The following is a 17502-nucleotide window of genomic DNA, read 5'->3' as shown; positions in this document are numbered from 1 at the left end:
GTAAGTTCGGGAACGGCAATTGAACGGGAACGGATACGTACGGCAGTTAAACGGATTAGACGGTAATAATACTTTTCAAAAATCCGGCTTCATAAAATGCATACGGTAATAATACGGTACGCGCTTAATACGGATATAATACGGCATAGACGGCAATAATACTTTAAAAAACGGACATATATTCATTATATAACATGCATTCACCACCTAATAAACAAAATAATATCATGATTTTATTAACTAAAATAAACACAATAATATAATATGCTATATAACATCTCTAAGATTATCATTTAACATACCAAAATATCAATAATCTACAAGAAATGAATGTAGATTGTCTAAAAATGACATGAGCAAGTTGAAAGACCAGAGAAACAAGAGGAGAGTACAAGACTTAAGTGCCGCTTTGTTGAACGGAGATGGCGAGGATGATTGGAGATGGAGGGCGGCTACTTTTGCCTGCTACGGTTGGATGTTCAACGCAAATCGAAAGGGACGAAAGGGAAAGTGAAATCGTTTCCCTAAATTCTAATCTTTTGGATAATTTTTTTTTTATAAAAAAAACGTATAATACGTGTATTATTCGAGTATAATACGTGCTTGCTTAAAAAACGTGTTTTTTTATAAAAATACGGGAAAATACAAGGACGGGAGTATTATACGTTTAAAAATACGGGAACGCGTATAATACGCGTATGATACGCGACTTTACTAACTAAGAACCAGATGACAAATTCTATGAAGTATGATCCATCTCTGTCTCAACTCTCAAGTCTTAATCATATGCCACCATGTATCAGAGCTCTCTATTTTTCAATACTTTATGTCATTGGAATTGGATAGGAAAGATGTAAATTAACCATGTTTAAAACAAGAAAGCCAAATTCATTTATTTACACCTTAGATTGATTTTTTTTTTTTTACTTATTTTTCAAAAGTTTTATTTTGTTGTTTGATATTGAAAACTTCATTTTGCAAGCGGTAATTTTTCAATATGTCAAAACTTGACATATGAGTAGGAGACCTATTGATTTCGACAAATAGTAAATCATTTTTGTAATCATTCTAAGTTTCCGATTATCAGATAAATAATGAACAATATTGCATGCATGCTTCGGGACTCCTATAATCCATGCTTCAAGACTCCTCATTGAAAAGAACACAAAATACAAACAGCTCAATGTCGGAGAGTGATATGGTTAAGATATGCCGCCTAATTTGATCCGTGTCAAATCCTTAATCTCTTATAAGATTGTAAATGTATATTTTAAAATCAGAATTCGATTTGTGTTCTTATTTGTTATTTTGTTTAGGGGAAATATGAAAAATTAGTTTCTAGAAACTATTCAAAATTGGATACGTATATTTCTGGCCAAATATTATTCGATCCACTTAGGTGCAATTATAAAAATTTAATTAAATAATAGCATTATAAGAAATATTTTATAATACTAAAATACATTTATCAATTCACTGTGTATTACAAGTAATAAAACAAGAATTAAATGAAGAAAAAAAAATTCATGAGGATATCTACGTAATTTCAGATATGACACTTCAACATCGACCCTAGTGGGGTAGTTGATCCAGCCCTTCACCTTCTTATCTTCTTGAATTTTCGTCTCTCCAATCTTTGTCGCTCAACGCAGATAATGAAACCACAATTCCACTCTCTCCAAACATACACAATACAAACGTGTATCGTGTTTATATTTATTTAAAGTAATCTGTATTCGAAAATCAATTTCCAAAAACTATCTGAATCCATTTAAAAGTAAATCGCATGTAGATAAATTCTAATTTCATCCATTTACATACCTATAAAGCGTCCCTTTTAGGATGAAAATTTTTAGTCTGGCCTAGGCATCTGGCCCCACCTTGGGGTCATGTTTGTCCGAAGATAACCTAGATTAAAAGTTGAAACCATATATGTCATCCACTAGTCCATTGCAATTTTCTGTAGTCTAATCTTCGCCGGTAAGGCTGCTTATTAGGGTTCACTCCATTCCAGCAACTCCACTATAAAGCTTTGTTTGGTTGGTGAAAAAGATGTGAGAAGGAAAAGATGAGCTCACAATGTTTTCCAGTTTCCACCTTTTTATGAAATACATTCTAGACTCTTTCCCAAATCATTTCGCTGTGTTTGGTATGCATTTTCAACATAGATTCTGGGTCTAATATGGATTCTAAACCTTAAGTTTATTTCAAAAAAGGCATGAATTACCCCAATTTTCTTTTAATCTTTTAATTAGTTATGCATCTAAACTCACATTCCAAAAACATAGGACCCGTGTAACACTTTCACCAAACCTTATAAAAAAAAAATTTCAGTTAATCACCATTTTCAACAAACCTTACTCCTGGAAAAATATGGTCAAAATTTAATAATTAAAAAAAAAAAAAATTACTACCTAGTCATGTGACCCTTGCGCCTAACAAAAAAAACATACAAAATTACAAATCCACTCCCTTGTAAAACCACCTATAATGATGCCCCTGCTAACACTCTCATTGGCCATTGCACTAATGCAACAATGAAAGAGCTACCATCGGCCGCTGCATAATTTCTTGGGGCAACCTGCCAAAAACTCACTAGGGTCCAAAAGCTCCTGGTTCATACATGGCACAGGGGTCATGTACCAACCCGAGGGGATTTAGTCAGCCTAAAGTCAGATACCCCTCCTATCTCCCAAAAACATAAAAAAGAGATACCATCGACCAATTGTAAATGGATGCGTACACTTATGAACATTGATTTCCTTCACCCGTTCTCCTAAATTCATTTTAGTAAACCAATCTATTGCGCATGTGCAACACAAAATTAGCTAGGGCAATAAAGATCGGGCAATTCCTGGTACACATTTATCTCAACGCAAGTAGCCTTTTTCTATTGCATCACAATTGGTTAAAATTAGACAACAAGAACTATAAAAAGGAAAGAAAAAGGGACCGGGGGGAGGGTGGGGGGGGAAGGAAAGATAAGATAACCCTAAATTACATATGATCCTCAGATTAGATAACCCTAAAAATTTTATCAAAAAAACAGAGAAAACCCTAAATTACAGAAGATCCTCCCCCCAACCCCCCAAAAGAAAGTCCAGATATAACCGATTCAAAAATAAAATACAGACCTCAATTATACAACCCTGCAAACACAACCCCCAACCCCAACCCCCCCCCCCCCCCTCCAAACCCAAAAAAAAAAACACCCCTGGAGTTGACGGCAGGCTGATTAACAACCCCTCAACAAGAAACACAACCCCCCCCCTCCAACAAAAAAATGGAGTCAAGGCCAGGGGCAGATCTCTGCATAATGTCCCCTCAAAAAATTCACATCATCATCAACCAACAATATCTGCCACCAGGCTTTGCCAGACAAGTACAAAAAGAGTCCTCCATTTCCACCAGATGCAGTGAGAAGTTGCACATTGCCAATAAATTTGTATCCCTCAAACCCATCCCCTACTGAATCACCGAAAATGACACTTCGCCACAATTTTGTGGTCAATCCTATCAAATTCCATCAACCTACAAACAATCACTCGGACAACCTCTTATACAGCCCAGAATGGTTTTGGAGTTGAGTTGCTCTTGGAAAAGTCTTCAGTGGTTCCATCAGGTTCATCATCCTCCTCACCATACTCCATGAGTTTAATCAAAGTATCTGTAAGAAATATGTTCTGAGTCATAAATAAACAAGTTTCACAAGTATGATTAGATGAGGAATTGTTGCCCCAGGACAGGGAAATTAAAGCAGCTTTTCCACACACTATATATATTTGTTGTAAGCAATCAATTAAGAAGTTGTAACCTTACTTTTTTGTCCCTGGTCTTATTCCCAAAAGTTATTAGAGGGAATGTTAAAAAAGAGTTTCAATACAAGTTGAAAGTGACTTGTCACTATGAGCTGTCATTGTCAAAGGTGAAATGACAGAATTTACCCTCATTGGAAAAAAATTTGTTACCCTAAGAAGGCCAAAAAGAAAGGTCACAATCTTGTTGTAACCAACCTTGGTGACAACAAGATTTTCCCATATATATATATATATGGAAATGATAATGGAAGCATTGCACAGAAGGGACAGCAAACACAATTTCCAATTTCCCTCCCTTCAGAATGCAAGCATTCCTCACATAAGCATCTAGAGATGGAAAGGCAAACAAATATTTATTTTAGTACCAGGGACAGGGTCAGATTTCAACTTCATGCCATTTGCTTTAGGGGTTGAAGTTGACGATGTAAACTTCGGGGGTGGTGGCGGTGGTGGGGGCATGGTCCTTGAAGATGTAAACTTCGGTGGTGGTGGTGATGGTGGTGGTGGCATGGTCCTTGGAGGGGGCGGGAGCATTCCATTGGATGATGCCTGGATCAATTTCTGCGGGGGTGGCATTGCTGAAATATCCCTCACGCCCAAATCCTCTGGGAGTGTACCTGGCTTGAGAAATTCTGGTCCCTGCAAAGAATTCTAATGAAATGGAAGTCCCACTCCTCAGTGACAGTCAAAGACAAGGACGAATGAATGTTGACTCGTAAGTAAATCAGTTATCTACACTAAAAAGACAAGAATTGCATCTAAAACGAATAAATAAATGTCATGCTCCAAGTAAAGAAAAATGTACAATTAATTAACATACATTCCTAAAAATATTGTAACAAAAGGAACATGAGTGGCAATTGAATAGGAAAGAAACTGCCACTTTCCTGGAAATGGGCCAGAAAGCAAGGACTAAATGATGCCACAGGCAAAACAAAAAAAGAAAAGAAAAGAAATGCAGTTAACTGTTCCAGGACAAAACAAAAAGACGAAACTAACAGAAAAGAAATGAAGTTAACTTTTGGGATCAATAGTAACTCTGAAACAAGTAGATTATTTGGCTAATGGATGGGCCCAAAAAGAAGTTTGAGCAGGGGGGTTGTGTGATCCAACGACAGTATGAAAAACATACTCAAAGCAAAGCATACGAAATCTGGGATTGGATTTAGAATAAAGCTTCAATAGTCAAGGCGCCTCCTGACTAAACACTGTGAAACATACAAACCAAATTTCCAATGGACAGGTCCATTATCATCCTGTCAGCTTCATAGAAGGTCAGAGAAAATACCTGGAATAATAAGTAGAAAGTGTCAGCATAGCTAACAACCAATTAAATTTCCAAAGGAGAAAGAACATTATAACATTTGAAGACAACCCAATTATTGGCCTTTTCATGCTGTTCTTTAAAAACTTTATTTTAAAAAAAAAAAAGAAACAAAAGTTAAGTGAGACATTTGTAATCTATTCTTTAAGAAAAATTATCAAGGTCAAGAATAATACCAGAATGTGGCCACAGCTTAAATACATTGCAAAACAACAGGAAAGTACCTAATGATAACTTTATTCAAGAGGTGTTGAAGGAATTCACAACAAAGACAAAAAAGAGGTCTGGAGGTGGCCTCAAAATTAGAAGTCCTTAATTTGCCCAGTTATACATGCTTCATCAATACACTGATACACAATGCAAACCCATTTATGATGTAAAACACGTAATTACATAGACAAAGCAGTACCAGGGAAACCATGATTCCTTGAGTGTGCAACTTCCCAACTGAACAAAGATGCACCTCCTTTGTAATAATTGAACTAAACAGTTCAATGAAAGCAGAAAAAACTATACATGCATACTATCTAAAAAGACAAGGAATGGCCACTCCATGCCCAGGGGGTCGGGAGACAGACAGTAGGAATTCCCCAAGACCCACATGCAGTTACACTCCACATTAGTGAATAAAATATCTTGGGCCCCAGGCCACTCTAAAAGTATGGCATAAAAGAGCATCAGTACCCACAAATGGGTTCCAAACAAGAGATTAACTAGACCAAAAAATCGCTTAAACAATCCATATATAGATCAGATGGTTTAGTAAGTCTATATATAGCTGAAAAGGCTTCAAATGACAGTGCACAAATCAGGTGGTTAAACATCTTTCTATAGGTGTAAGCAACATCCATTCAAGCTGATTTTGTGCATGCCATCCTTTGGGATGGGTCCACCCATTAGTGATGACCCCATAGACGTGAGATACATGAAGAGTTATTGAGAACCAGACCATGTAACCCAGACCTAAGATATTAGGTGCCACAAAAGGTTCATCTCTTTATTTATTTTGGGCAAGAGATTGCTGCCTGGTCAAGGAGCCCCTGGGCCAATGAGAGCGCACTCAGGGGCATATACATGGATGGTATTTTTATTTCACAGGGGGCGCGGTGGTAATTCGGTGTGCTCATGTCTCTGAGTGCAGGAGCTGCGCAACCAGACAGGGTTCTTTTTCCAATTTTTTTAAGGGAAAAGGCTGGGAGCACCACCAGAGTACCATAAGCTAGCGCCCACTGTGTCTCTCTCTCTTCCGCCCTTTGAATTGACCGTCATCCCCCCCTTATAATACCCCATCCCGCAACCCCATTGGTGCCACCCGCTAGTTAACCGCACACGGGCGATGTTCCTATCTCTCTCCCATTTTTTAATTACACACAGCTCTACAGAAAGATCAAGACTGATCGACATAAAATACTAGAACCTCAGAAAAGGGGAAAAAAGAGGGAGAGAGCCTAAAGGACCACATCAATAGCCGTGAGTAATGACAAGTAAATGGAACCTTGAATACATACCTTAAGGGGTTTGTCAGGCCCCTGAGAAGCTACTGGTAACTCCTGAAACTTTCTCCTCTGCACAGGCCGTTTTTCCTTGGAATTGGAGCTTTGATTCACTTTTGGTAATGTGCTAGTGCTTCCTTCTGACACCACAGGAGCTGTAGCGGAAGTGACAGGAGAAGGCGACTGTCTCAAGGCTAAGGCAACCTGTTGCAATGGAGTGGCTTGTGGATATATCCCTTCATATCCACTATATCTTGTCCCACCTATCACTGCAGGTAGGGGATAGCAAACCATGTTTGATTGAAGTTGTCCATAACTGGGCAATCCCCAAGGTTGTGAAACTGCTGTCACTTGAGGATAGACACCAGAGACTCCAGGGACTGTGATTGAGGAAACATGAGGAATAGGAGTAGAACCCACAGCAGATGACGTCAAGCTACCAATTGGACCTAAATTTTGTTTCTGTTCACTCCCAGAACTTTCAACTCCAGCCAACAACTGCTGTGGGGGAGGAACAGCATTATATACCTTAGACGATGTGACCCTGTGCAACAGAAACTGTCCATGAGTTCTTTGCCGGAGCAAAATGTACGGGCAAAGTAAGATCATGTAATTATAATTCATATAATACTAAAGTACTGAAGACAAATCATTCATAGAAATAGAATCTTAGCAGAACACTATGGAAAAAAGAAGAAGGGTGTGGGACTCCCTTACATCATAATAAGACCAAAATTAATTATTTAAGGGGGCATTCAACTTGTTACATGAGGCCATATTGAATGGTTGGCTATGAGGACATAAGATCAACTCAACTCAGGTAAACATACCCAATTACTTATGTCAGCCACAGAAATCTAATTCTCCCATTTCACCTATTTAAAGCCATATCTGCTGGCTAACTCACAAAGACTAGCATCTTTGATCAGAGTACTTCATTCCAAATTATCTTTGGCCTCCCCCAATTCTTTACCACCTCTAATTGTATCACATCACTTCTCATAGGCCATTCAATCATCTCCATTACACATGCTATGTAAGAGGGCATTGTCATCTCATCTCAGCCTTATCCAAACTAATGGAGTCGGCTACATGGATCTTCTACTCCAATTAGCTTATTTACCACCTCTAAGCTATGCATGTCTTTCCTCACCCCTTCTACTCTTTTAGCTCCCTATAATCCGTCTCATATCACTGCCCCTTGCTGAAACATTCAAAGGCCTCCATTGTCTGTGCCACCTCAACGACATTCTCTCAATTTATTGCATGTTTGTTTCTTCATTGCCTATAAACAAACTTAATGTGGCTGAAATAAGGATGTTGAGATGGATGAGTGGAAAAGTTAGAAAAGATAACATAACGAACAAATTAGGACATGAATACTACAATTTATAATCCACATTACATCCACATGACCTTTTTCGAGAGAGTGCAGTACCCAAACCCATGATGTGTTGGGCACAATTGTTCTGAATAATCTACCCAAAGGTCAAATGTAATTTATAGCCAATTACCTGGAGACACCACACTCTGCACTGATTGTATCCAAAAGATTTTCAGCCAAATGCTTTGCATCATCAAGACTTTTCAGGTTATTACACGACAAGCATAGATGCAGTGGTTGTGCAAGTTCTGCAAGTGGAATAAAAAGAGTACCAGTTGACAAAAGGGAAGGATGAGAAATGATGACAGTATCATTAAAGGTCACAAAGCATTAAAGGAAGAAATACCTTGTCCATTTGGACTTTCAAAATTTCCTGAACCTCGTCCTCTCAGTACAACAGTTGCTCCTGTTTCATTCATAATGTGATTTATATACTGGTCCTGCATTTACAAATCCCAACCACCAGCAGCAGAAAAACAATCTCTCCCAATTGTATGGAGATGTCAGAGAAAGCTTCAACAATTAGAATCTCTTATCTTCACCATATGTAATAGAAACTTTCAATTCACCAAAAATCATAATCCAAAGCAGATAAATGAGATGAAGAAAGAAGCACTAGAATATCAAATGTTGCATTAGAGAACAAGATTAGGGATGAATGAAGTGATGATGTCATTAAGTCTATGAGCAACACCAGTGGAGGTTTAAGCAGACACTGACTGATTGGATGTAAACTAAACTAACCACATTACAAAAGTAGAACCAGTTCCATGGAAAACTTAGGACATCAAAAACCATCTTTACAAAAGTGACAGACTGTTTCTGTTGTGTCCCTTTTTTTTAAAGGTGTGGGAGGGGGGGGTTGGTGGTGGTGGTGGAGGGGTGATGCAGATCCAGGCTTTCAAAACCCTAATTGGATCACTATGGGTCCACAAGAATAGTAGATATCTCGAATTAAAGGTTCAGTGGCAATCCGTAAATAAACTAAAGTTAAGAATCCAATTAAGGAAGGTAAACAGAACTAGGGCAGCATAGCAATTAAGATTATGAAGTAAAGGGAGTATCTGGTATTAAAATTCAACTTGGGATAATATGAAACAAAGTTAAAGAGACCAGGGTTTTTGAGTAAATAAATAATGGGAAAAGGAATGCTAACTGGTGCTGTGCCTGGGTGTGTACCTGCACCCAGACAGCCCAGCGCAAAAAGACTGGCGCATCCCCCTGGAAAGGTGGAAACGTCCAGGGGTACGCTGGTCTTTTTGCCTACCCCCCCATGTGTCTAGGTGCACCCTGCGCCCCAGTGCAGAGAACTTTATCCGATAATAGATATGGCTAAATGGTACTAAGAGGAAAGAAGTCCTCTTCTTCCTTGATAGAAACTCATCCACGCAAGAACCAGCGGAAATCTCAGACTTGCGAGTGAGAGCAATCACTTGATTCAACACCAACTGAATCAAAACTCCAGAACCAGACTCGCGACCTACGGCCCTATGAATCCTAGCAAACAATCGACTGGTTTAGCAGCTTGAAGAATTAAAGAGCTTTGCTGAAAAATAGAAGGGCAGTACTCTCATAACCAATTCTGATTTCTGACTATGGAATTCACAGCAGGGCTTATATGGGTGCAAGATTAAGAGGTTTGAGCCATGCAGGTACGAGTTCCCATCGCCCAAAATCTCACCCTAAACTATTTGCTTTTAAGGGAATTCGATCAAGCCCTCCACATTTTGGAATGGATGGCTGTACCAGAAATCGCAGGGACAGAATAAAGAATCAAGAAGAATGACAAGGAAGGATGACTTTGAGAAAGAGAAGTTCGAACCTGAAACAAGAGAGACGTTCAGAGGAGAGAGAGGGATGCACAAGCAGCTCTTAGCAGCCAACGACGAACACAAATTTTCATTCAACAATTCCAAATTCCAGATCCCAACTGTGGGTTACATGCCATTTCATAGAATAATAGTCCTAATCCTACCTTGAAACTGAAATCATAACTCGAGTCTAACCCTATCTAATCCAAAACAGAAGACAAATTCAAATAAAACTAGATTCATACTAATGCAGACCAAGGTGGTGATCTGCTATGGTGGGCTTCACAGAGAGAGCAATAGAAGAGTTAGAGTTGCAGGGGGAGAGAAGAAATCACATTAGAAGAAAGGAGGGAAGGAAGAGTGCACACGCACACAGCCCTCAGGCTACTCAAACCATAAACTCAATTCATTCTTCAATTCTGTCTCTAACGATGGGGATTTACATCATATATAAAGAGAAATAAAAGGCTCTTAAAAATAAAAACTCTTAATTACTTCCTAAAACATAGATTAACTAAAATAGAAACTCAATAAAACTCAAATTGGAAATTTCCCTACAAGTCTAATAGCTACCCCAAAATAAAAGATTACATATCCTTCCCAAATAAAATAAATTCTAAATATCCAACTGAACCAGAACATGTTTGGGAACCGGTTCATCTTGGTTTGGATACCCAACTGGGTTTGGGTCGGTCCAAGGTAGTGTATCTGCATCACTCACGTTCCTACAATTCTAATAAAGAGAATAAAATAAGAAACAAAAAAAACAAAAAAAAAATCCCTATTTAGCCCTTCGCATAACTGCATCAATGGGGAGGAAAAGTTAAAGGACAACAAGGAGATGGCCAGGATTGAAAAAATAAAACAAAGAAAAATTCTCTCAATGGGAAAGGTACAGGATTTGATAACCCGCACCTTGAAAATCATTACTAGACAAACAAGTAAAGAATAAAGCAAAGAAGAGAAAAGCTCACATTTGGCCCATGTATGCGAGCAGCAATGTTTAATGTTGGGTCAGCATCAAAGCCTAAAAACACACAAGTGCTCAATGGCTGAGTAACCTGCACCAGATATCAAGTCGTAGAATATAATGAGCTTTTATTCCAGTGTAGCAGCTTACGAAGTTTGCTGCACAAAATAGGCATACCTGTCCCGTGTTTGTAACTGAGTGAAAAGGAGCAGTAGCTGGCTGCATATTTATTCCTTGTTTTAGCATTTCCTCAACCATAGCAGCAGCGTGGTCAACTGCTTTGATTCGTTCTGCTGTATCCTTCAACTGCAGGGATAGTCCATTCAGTTTAATGAGATGTCCTCGGAAGAGACGAGAAAATTTTATAGTAACAAGGGGAATGGTGGGGTGAGTGGGTGACTATGAACCAACCATATAACAATCACTTTTTTATTATTTGTGCATTTCCCTATGTTGTAGGATTTTTACAAATACCTTAACTCAGCCAACAATGAAAGTTTTGAAATGGAAGACAGGGCACAACCATCGATGGCAACCCCACTAGTTGAGCAATTCGTGCATTGAGGAGAACAAACCAGAGTTTCAATTTATAGGGAAGTGGATGGACAGTCAAGGGTAAAGGGGGTATTATGTACTAGTATAGGCATATAAACTAAAAGAAACCTAACAATTTGATTTTATTTGCGACCCAAAACTAACAATCAGGTATCACCCCAAACAAAGTCCATGGTCTCTAGCTTGCTCGCCAAAAGATGCCTCTCCGAGATGCTTATCCAGAGAACCTTTTGCTAAAAGATTTATTTAAAATAGACAAAAATAACCTCTCTTCCCTTATACAGAGCTTTGGTTTGATGGAATTTCCACTTCAATGCACCAGCCTCTTCGAAGCCTCAGTAGTGAGTAGCTCACATATTAACAACAAGATCGAATGTTTAAGCTTTAGCTTACTACTGAGTTTCCACTTCTATTTGGGACTATTTTCAATATGTTTTGTGGTTCACGGAATTCTATACACAATATTAACTTTCCAGCAATAATACTTTAGGAGCAACAGATTATGGGAATAGAATAAATGCTAACCCTGATTGAGAAGCGAACATGTTCTGTGATAAGACTGCAAAGTAAATAATCAGGAATATCAATTGCATAATAATATTGTACAGCTTAAGTCAGGTCCAATCAACTAAGGGATTTTACCCATAATGCATCTTTTTTTACAAGAAGATAAAAAATAAAAAGTAAATCATACAAAATAAAATTTGCAGGATAATTGTGAACTACGTCTATCCCTTTAGTATTCTATGCATAATAACAAACTATTACTTACATGAGCACCAGCAGAAATGTGAAGATACAGAGGCTTTTCACCATCGGGCAATGCATTTGGTGGACGGTACTTGCCCCTGCAAGGGTGTTTCAATGATATGTATGCATGAGAAAACCATCAAACAACCCTACAACACGTTGAGAGCTCACTCACCTGGTAATCACCACAGCGCCAGTGCACTTCTGAATCTGCAAAAACAATAGAATTATTGTCCAATATCAATAAAAATGAAAATAATTAACATGATGTCCGTTAGATTCTGCAAACCAAACCAAATAAGAGTCACCTCCTCCTGGGTCTGGCGTTTTGTGAGCTTGTAGCGCACAGAAGTCTCAGCATCATTTATGACAATTTCCCGAGCTATTAACTCATCTTGGATCTTGGGCTGAAAAGGCAAGCTCTAGGTCAAAATTGACAAGCAAATCAATGGGAAAATGGAGACACATAAACATTGTAATTAATCATCCAACAAAAGTTCCAACAAACACACTGTTTTCGGGGCAAACTGCCACTTCTTGATGCATGCTATTAATGCATTTACCACATAAGAGATGCAACAACTTTAAGGCAAGAGACATATTCCAACTTTTAACATAGACAAGCAATAAATTAAGATAGAAACCTCACTTGATTCAATTTTTGGAGCACTGCACTTGTGTTCAGTGGGATTGAAAGAGCCTGAAACGTATGTGGAACAGTTGCACAGGTAGGAAGAGGATTCGTCAAAAGAGTACCAGAAGGAGTAGTAATGCCAGGAAGTGCCATTCCAACAAGAGATCCCACATTTCCCAGCGGGAACAATCCAGGTACTTGCAGCCCAGCTGAGATTAGGGACTCTGCAGGCTGATCCCATTTCCTCTTTTTCCTGCTCAAAGATGCCATCATTAGTCTTTTAGAGATAAAACAAGAATCCAAGTCACACAAGCAACAGAACATGATCATGAGTCCAACAATAAAGCATCAGGAGTTCAGGACTCGAACAACATGGGAAAGTTTTCCTTCCAATGGAGGAAAGTTCACAACCATAGTTTTTCAATGTCAGTGTTTCTCACAAAAAAAGCCAATAACTCTACTAGTAATGTCCTGCTCATAGTTAGTTAGTTTGGGTAGGGTAAAAAAAGGGTACGGAAATGTATGGTTATTAAACAGGTGAGACAGTAATAATACTTTTTAATAATGCAGCGCAAAGAAATGCATACGGAAATAATACGATACACGTTTAAAACAATTCCTATTTGAACAAGACGGCAGACACGTCTAAAGACCAAAAGCAGTGTTTTTCTCACTTTTTTTTTAATAGTTTTAGTTTTGCTTAAATTAATCCTACCTTTTCTATATATATATATATATTTTTTTAAATCCTTGCTAAGTGGGAGATGAGCTGTCACCCAAAATTAACTATTAAATAAAAAAAAGGTCTTGATCGACAACAACAAAGTGAACAAACCTTCTCCACATTTCTCTCTGCCACGGTTTTGCTGCCACACCACCTTTCCTACCCCGTCTCCTCCTTCCCAAATCCCAACAAAATCCTCCCTTTCCTTAATCAAAGGATTCAAAACCCACTTTGCCGCTGTCACAATTCATTTCTGCAACTGAGGTTGGAGTTCCTACCATTGCAAATTCGAGCGACCTGAGAAATACCTGAGACCAAGGAACTCCGGATTTCTTCACTTTCAACTTCTCATCCTCTTTCCGCCATGGTTTCTGCAACTAAGGTACAACTGTAGGAGTTCCTCCATGGCAGATTCAAGAGGATTTTTTGGGAAATATTGAGACACTAACGCTAAGGAGTTCCAGAGTTGCTTCTTCTTTCATCTTCTTTCATCTTCTTTCATCCTCTTTCTGCCATACTTTCTACAATCAAGGTAGGAGTTCCTCCATGACAGATTCGAGAGCTTTGGGTTTTATCTGAGACAATTAATTAAAAATCATTCTCTTTTCCCCTATTTTTTTGTTGCTGTTGAAGAAGTGCTCGGTGCAGGCAGTGAAGGAAGAACCTCCTCCAACTCTCAGCTCTCCCGACATAGAAAATATTTTTAGCATAAAATACGTATAATCACGTATTATACGCGTTTAATAAGGTCCACTTTAAGATCCTCTATTTTTGCGTATCAGTGGAAAATAATACGTAAAAAGACATTTTTCTCATTGAAACGTTTGGATACGCATTTAATACGCATATAATACATGAACTTACTAACTAAGATCCTGCTTATGGCGTTTACGGCTTGTCTAACACATGTTCATGGCCATGTCTGAGGAACAGAATAACGGAAAGTGCCATCTGAACTTCAAATTTTCTAAACTAGCACACCATAAATAAGAAGTTGTCACAAACCACTACATGTCACATTGATGTAGATCACAGGTCCATGTGTAGCCGCAGGAACAAGCCCCAAAACCAGTCAGTGTAGTAGTAGGATTCAACTGTTGTGGGAGGCAGCCTGATCTGATGATGTGGCAAGTTTTTGTTAATTCAATGGAGCATTCATAAGGCAGCCCAGTCCAGAATATTGGCTTGCGTGGAGGACACTATTTACTTTATACTTTAGCTACCTTCTATTTTTAATTACTTCTATGTAATAGCTAGATATAGTTTCTAATTTCAGTTTTAAAAAGTAGGCTTAGCTTTTATTTAGAAGTGTCTATTTCAGTCCTTTGTTTCCTTTTAGTTAGATTTAGTTTCTATTTTCGTTTGGTTTCTATTTTGTAATCCTTTCCAATAGCCAAAGGGGAGTTACAATTCTGTGAAAAAAAAAAATGGTCGTACCCAGTGCACAAGGCTCCAGCGTTTCGCAGGGTTTGGGAGAGGTAGATAGTAGGCAGCCTTACCCCCTTCACGGAGAGGCTGATTCCCCGGACTCAAACTTGCGCCACTGCGCTGGTGGTAACGAGACCTTGCCTCCCTATTCTGTAACCATGCTTTAATTATAAATAAAGGTAAGCGAGTGTATTGATCAGCCAACGATTTTAGATTTTTTTTAAAAAATGGAATGTTGCTTTGTGCAATGGCTGTGATGCAGGTCCAAGTACACGATAGAAGAAGAAGAGCAGCCTTTGATTTTTGTTGGAGCCTTTATTTTACATATTTAGTTTTCTTTCTTATGTTAGGGGTAAAACAGTCTTTTTAAGAAGTGTGTTAATTGTACTTAGAGTTCAGATTAGGCATCACTAGTCCTAGTCTGATTAGGATTGAGTCTAGGATTTAGAACTAGGATTCCTAGTTCAAATCCACATATTTGTGTAAGGCCTTTGGCCATCTTTTTTATTATAAATAGACAGATCGTGGGAGGCTCCCCCACAACTTTTCAGCATTAAAAAAAAATCTCTGTTTCAGATCTGAGTTGCTGCCTTCGAGCTGCTGCTTCTGCTCCTCTGCGAGCTGCATCCTTGTGGACTCAAGGTGGTGAAGGGTGGGTTCTCCTGCGACTCCTTGCACTGTGAAGGTCAGGAGGTCTCTTCAAAACATCAATCTGCTACTTCTGTTCTGCAATTCAGACCTGCAACCAGTAAGTTACAGCTGCTCTGTTATTTCTCTTGTTTAACCCTAACCTACAGCCATTCTCCCTTAAACCCTAAAACTCCTAAACCCTGCCCAGCCCTAACCAGCCAACCAAATCACACCAGACTTCAACCGAATCTTCTTCCCTACTACCTCTGTGACACTCGGCCAGAATCCCTTGACCTGTTTCCCCCTAGAAACCCTAGTTCCCTTCATTTCCTTCATTCCCAAACCCAAAACCCTAACCCTAATAGTTCTGAAATTCTATTTTCTATTCAAACCTAACCAAAACCTATACCAATAGACTCCTAAAAACCTGCATTCCATTACCCAATAAAACCCTAACTCAAACTCCAATTCCTAACCCTAATTTTGCCCTAATCAACCTAATCTGTCCATTCGGCAAACCCTATTACACAACCTGGTCCTAAGTGAGACTTATTCCACCTAGGCTACATCAGGCTGTGAGAGATAGGCACAGTGAGAGGCCGTGGGTGTAAGACCCATCCCTATCCCTTCTTCTCTATTTTTTCTGTTTCATTCTTACTTTCTACTTTATTGTTCTGTGAGTAAATCTACATCTGAGATACAATCAAAGTTTCATTGCTGCTGCTGGTTAGAAGATCTATAAACTGGAGAATATTACTGATTTGTTCATCATTCAACTAGGGATCATTGTTGCCGGACTCTACTGCTGGCCTATGATCGATCCTACTGTAGAGTGGTTCTTAGTTGAACTTCTTCTACATTACACATCCACAAAATCTTTTGTCCATGAGGGGTAAAAATTCCCCCAAAATCCCATTATCTTTTTTTTTTTAAAAGAATGAGAAGTGAATATAAATTTAACCATGAAAAAGCAGTAAAATTGGTCACAATAGAACGGAAAGTCAAAAAAGTTAAAGAGTGAAAATTACTAATTACAGGACCTAACAAATAATGTATCCTTTTTTTTTTTTGGGGGGGGGGGGGGGGCGGAAGGGTGAGAGTGGTGGAAGGAGAGCAGGTTAGTAAGATACTATCCAAAACAGAAAAATCAGCTATCAGATCAATCTCAGCAGGTCTAAACCCATCATAAGAGAAGGAAAGAGAGAAACGAGAAAGCTAAACTGAAGGAAAACACTGGCACCTATCTATTCATTAAAAACTCAAGTTCTTACCTCAAGACCTAACAGGAAATAACACAGTTCTCAAACCCTACATGCATTGAAAGCTTCAAATCCTAAAAGTCCTTTTTATTTCCGTATTCATTAGATCAGCATACAAACACAGGATCAAATTTAAACAACGAAGTAAATGTTGGATTACAAAACACTCTCAACTAAATCTACCTAGATCAAAAGCAAAATTACAGCATTTAGACGATCGAACCTAGATAACCAAATCACGAACAAATAAGCATACAAACCTAATTTCAAAAGAAAAAAAGAAGAGTTTCAGAGATACGAACCTTTGTCTTGTCGCTGCTGCTGCAGCCGCCATTGATTCTTCAGAAGCTTTAAGGCAACTGTCTTCTGTCATGTTATCGGGTAAATCGGGTTTGCTAGCGAAGACCAAAGAGACGACCTATGCAAAATTGCAAATTGCAGAAGGGGCTTTATTTTACCTATAAAAGGCTGTGAGCGATGAAGAAGGGTATTCTAGGCTTTTTACTGATAATAAAGGAATGAGCATAGCCGTGGATCCACTCCATCCAAATGGCGGGGTTTTTTTTTTCCTTTTTTTTCTTTTTTTTTCTTTTTGGGTCGGGTGGTGGAGTCATCCTGGAAAATCATCGGCTTCAATTTCTTAAAGTGTGTCAATGATAGGTGGAGATGTTGACACCTGACAGCTCTTATATCCAACAGTCCATATCAATGAAATCGAATAG

General features: G+C 38.6%; 1 protein-coding gene across 3 annotated transcripts; it reads right to left on the bottom strand.

The window, feature by feature from the left end:
* Positions 1-3381: 3381 nt before the first annotated feature.
* On the bottom strand, positions 3382-17244 carry LOC122655552 (protein RIK). 3 transcript variants are annotated; one of them, XM_043849750.1, is made up of 12 exons: positions 17083-17244; positions 12755-12992; positions 12414-12527; positions 12281-12315; positions 12128-12203; positions 10978-11106; positions 10805-10891; positions 8366-8459; positions 8150-8267; positions 6651-7179; positions 4184-4469; positions 3382-3667 (listed from the first exon to the last, which is right to left on the bottom strand). In XM_043849750.1, exons 1-12 carry the CDS (start codon positions 17151-17153, stop codon positions 3558-3560), a joined length of 1887 nt encoding a protein of 628 aa, XP_043705685.1. In that variant the 5' UTR covers positions 17154-17244; the 3' UTR covers positions 3382-3557. The 3 variants fall into 3 exon arrangements, with proteins under 3 accessions (XP_043705685.1, XP_043705686.1, XP_043705687.1); XM_043849751.1 differs by having other exon boundaries at positions 3384-3667; positions 12414-12512; XM_043849752.1 differs by lacking the exons at positions 3382-3667; positions 4184-4469 and adding an exon at positions 4912-5106.
* Positions 17245-17502: the final 258 nt, after the last annotated feature.

This window comes from Telopea speciosissima, chromosome 3 (assembly GCF_018873765.1).
Source record: "Telopea speciosissima isolate NSW1024214 ecotype Mountain lineage chromosome 3, Tspe_v1, whole genome shotgun sequence".
Classification (NCBI taxonomy): domain Eukaryota; kingdom Viridiplantae; phylum Streptophyta; class Magnoliopsida; order Proteales; family Proteaceae; genus Telopea; species Telopea speciosissima.
This window is presented reverse-complemented; position numbering and strand designations above follow the sequence as displayed.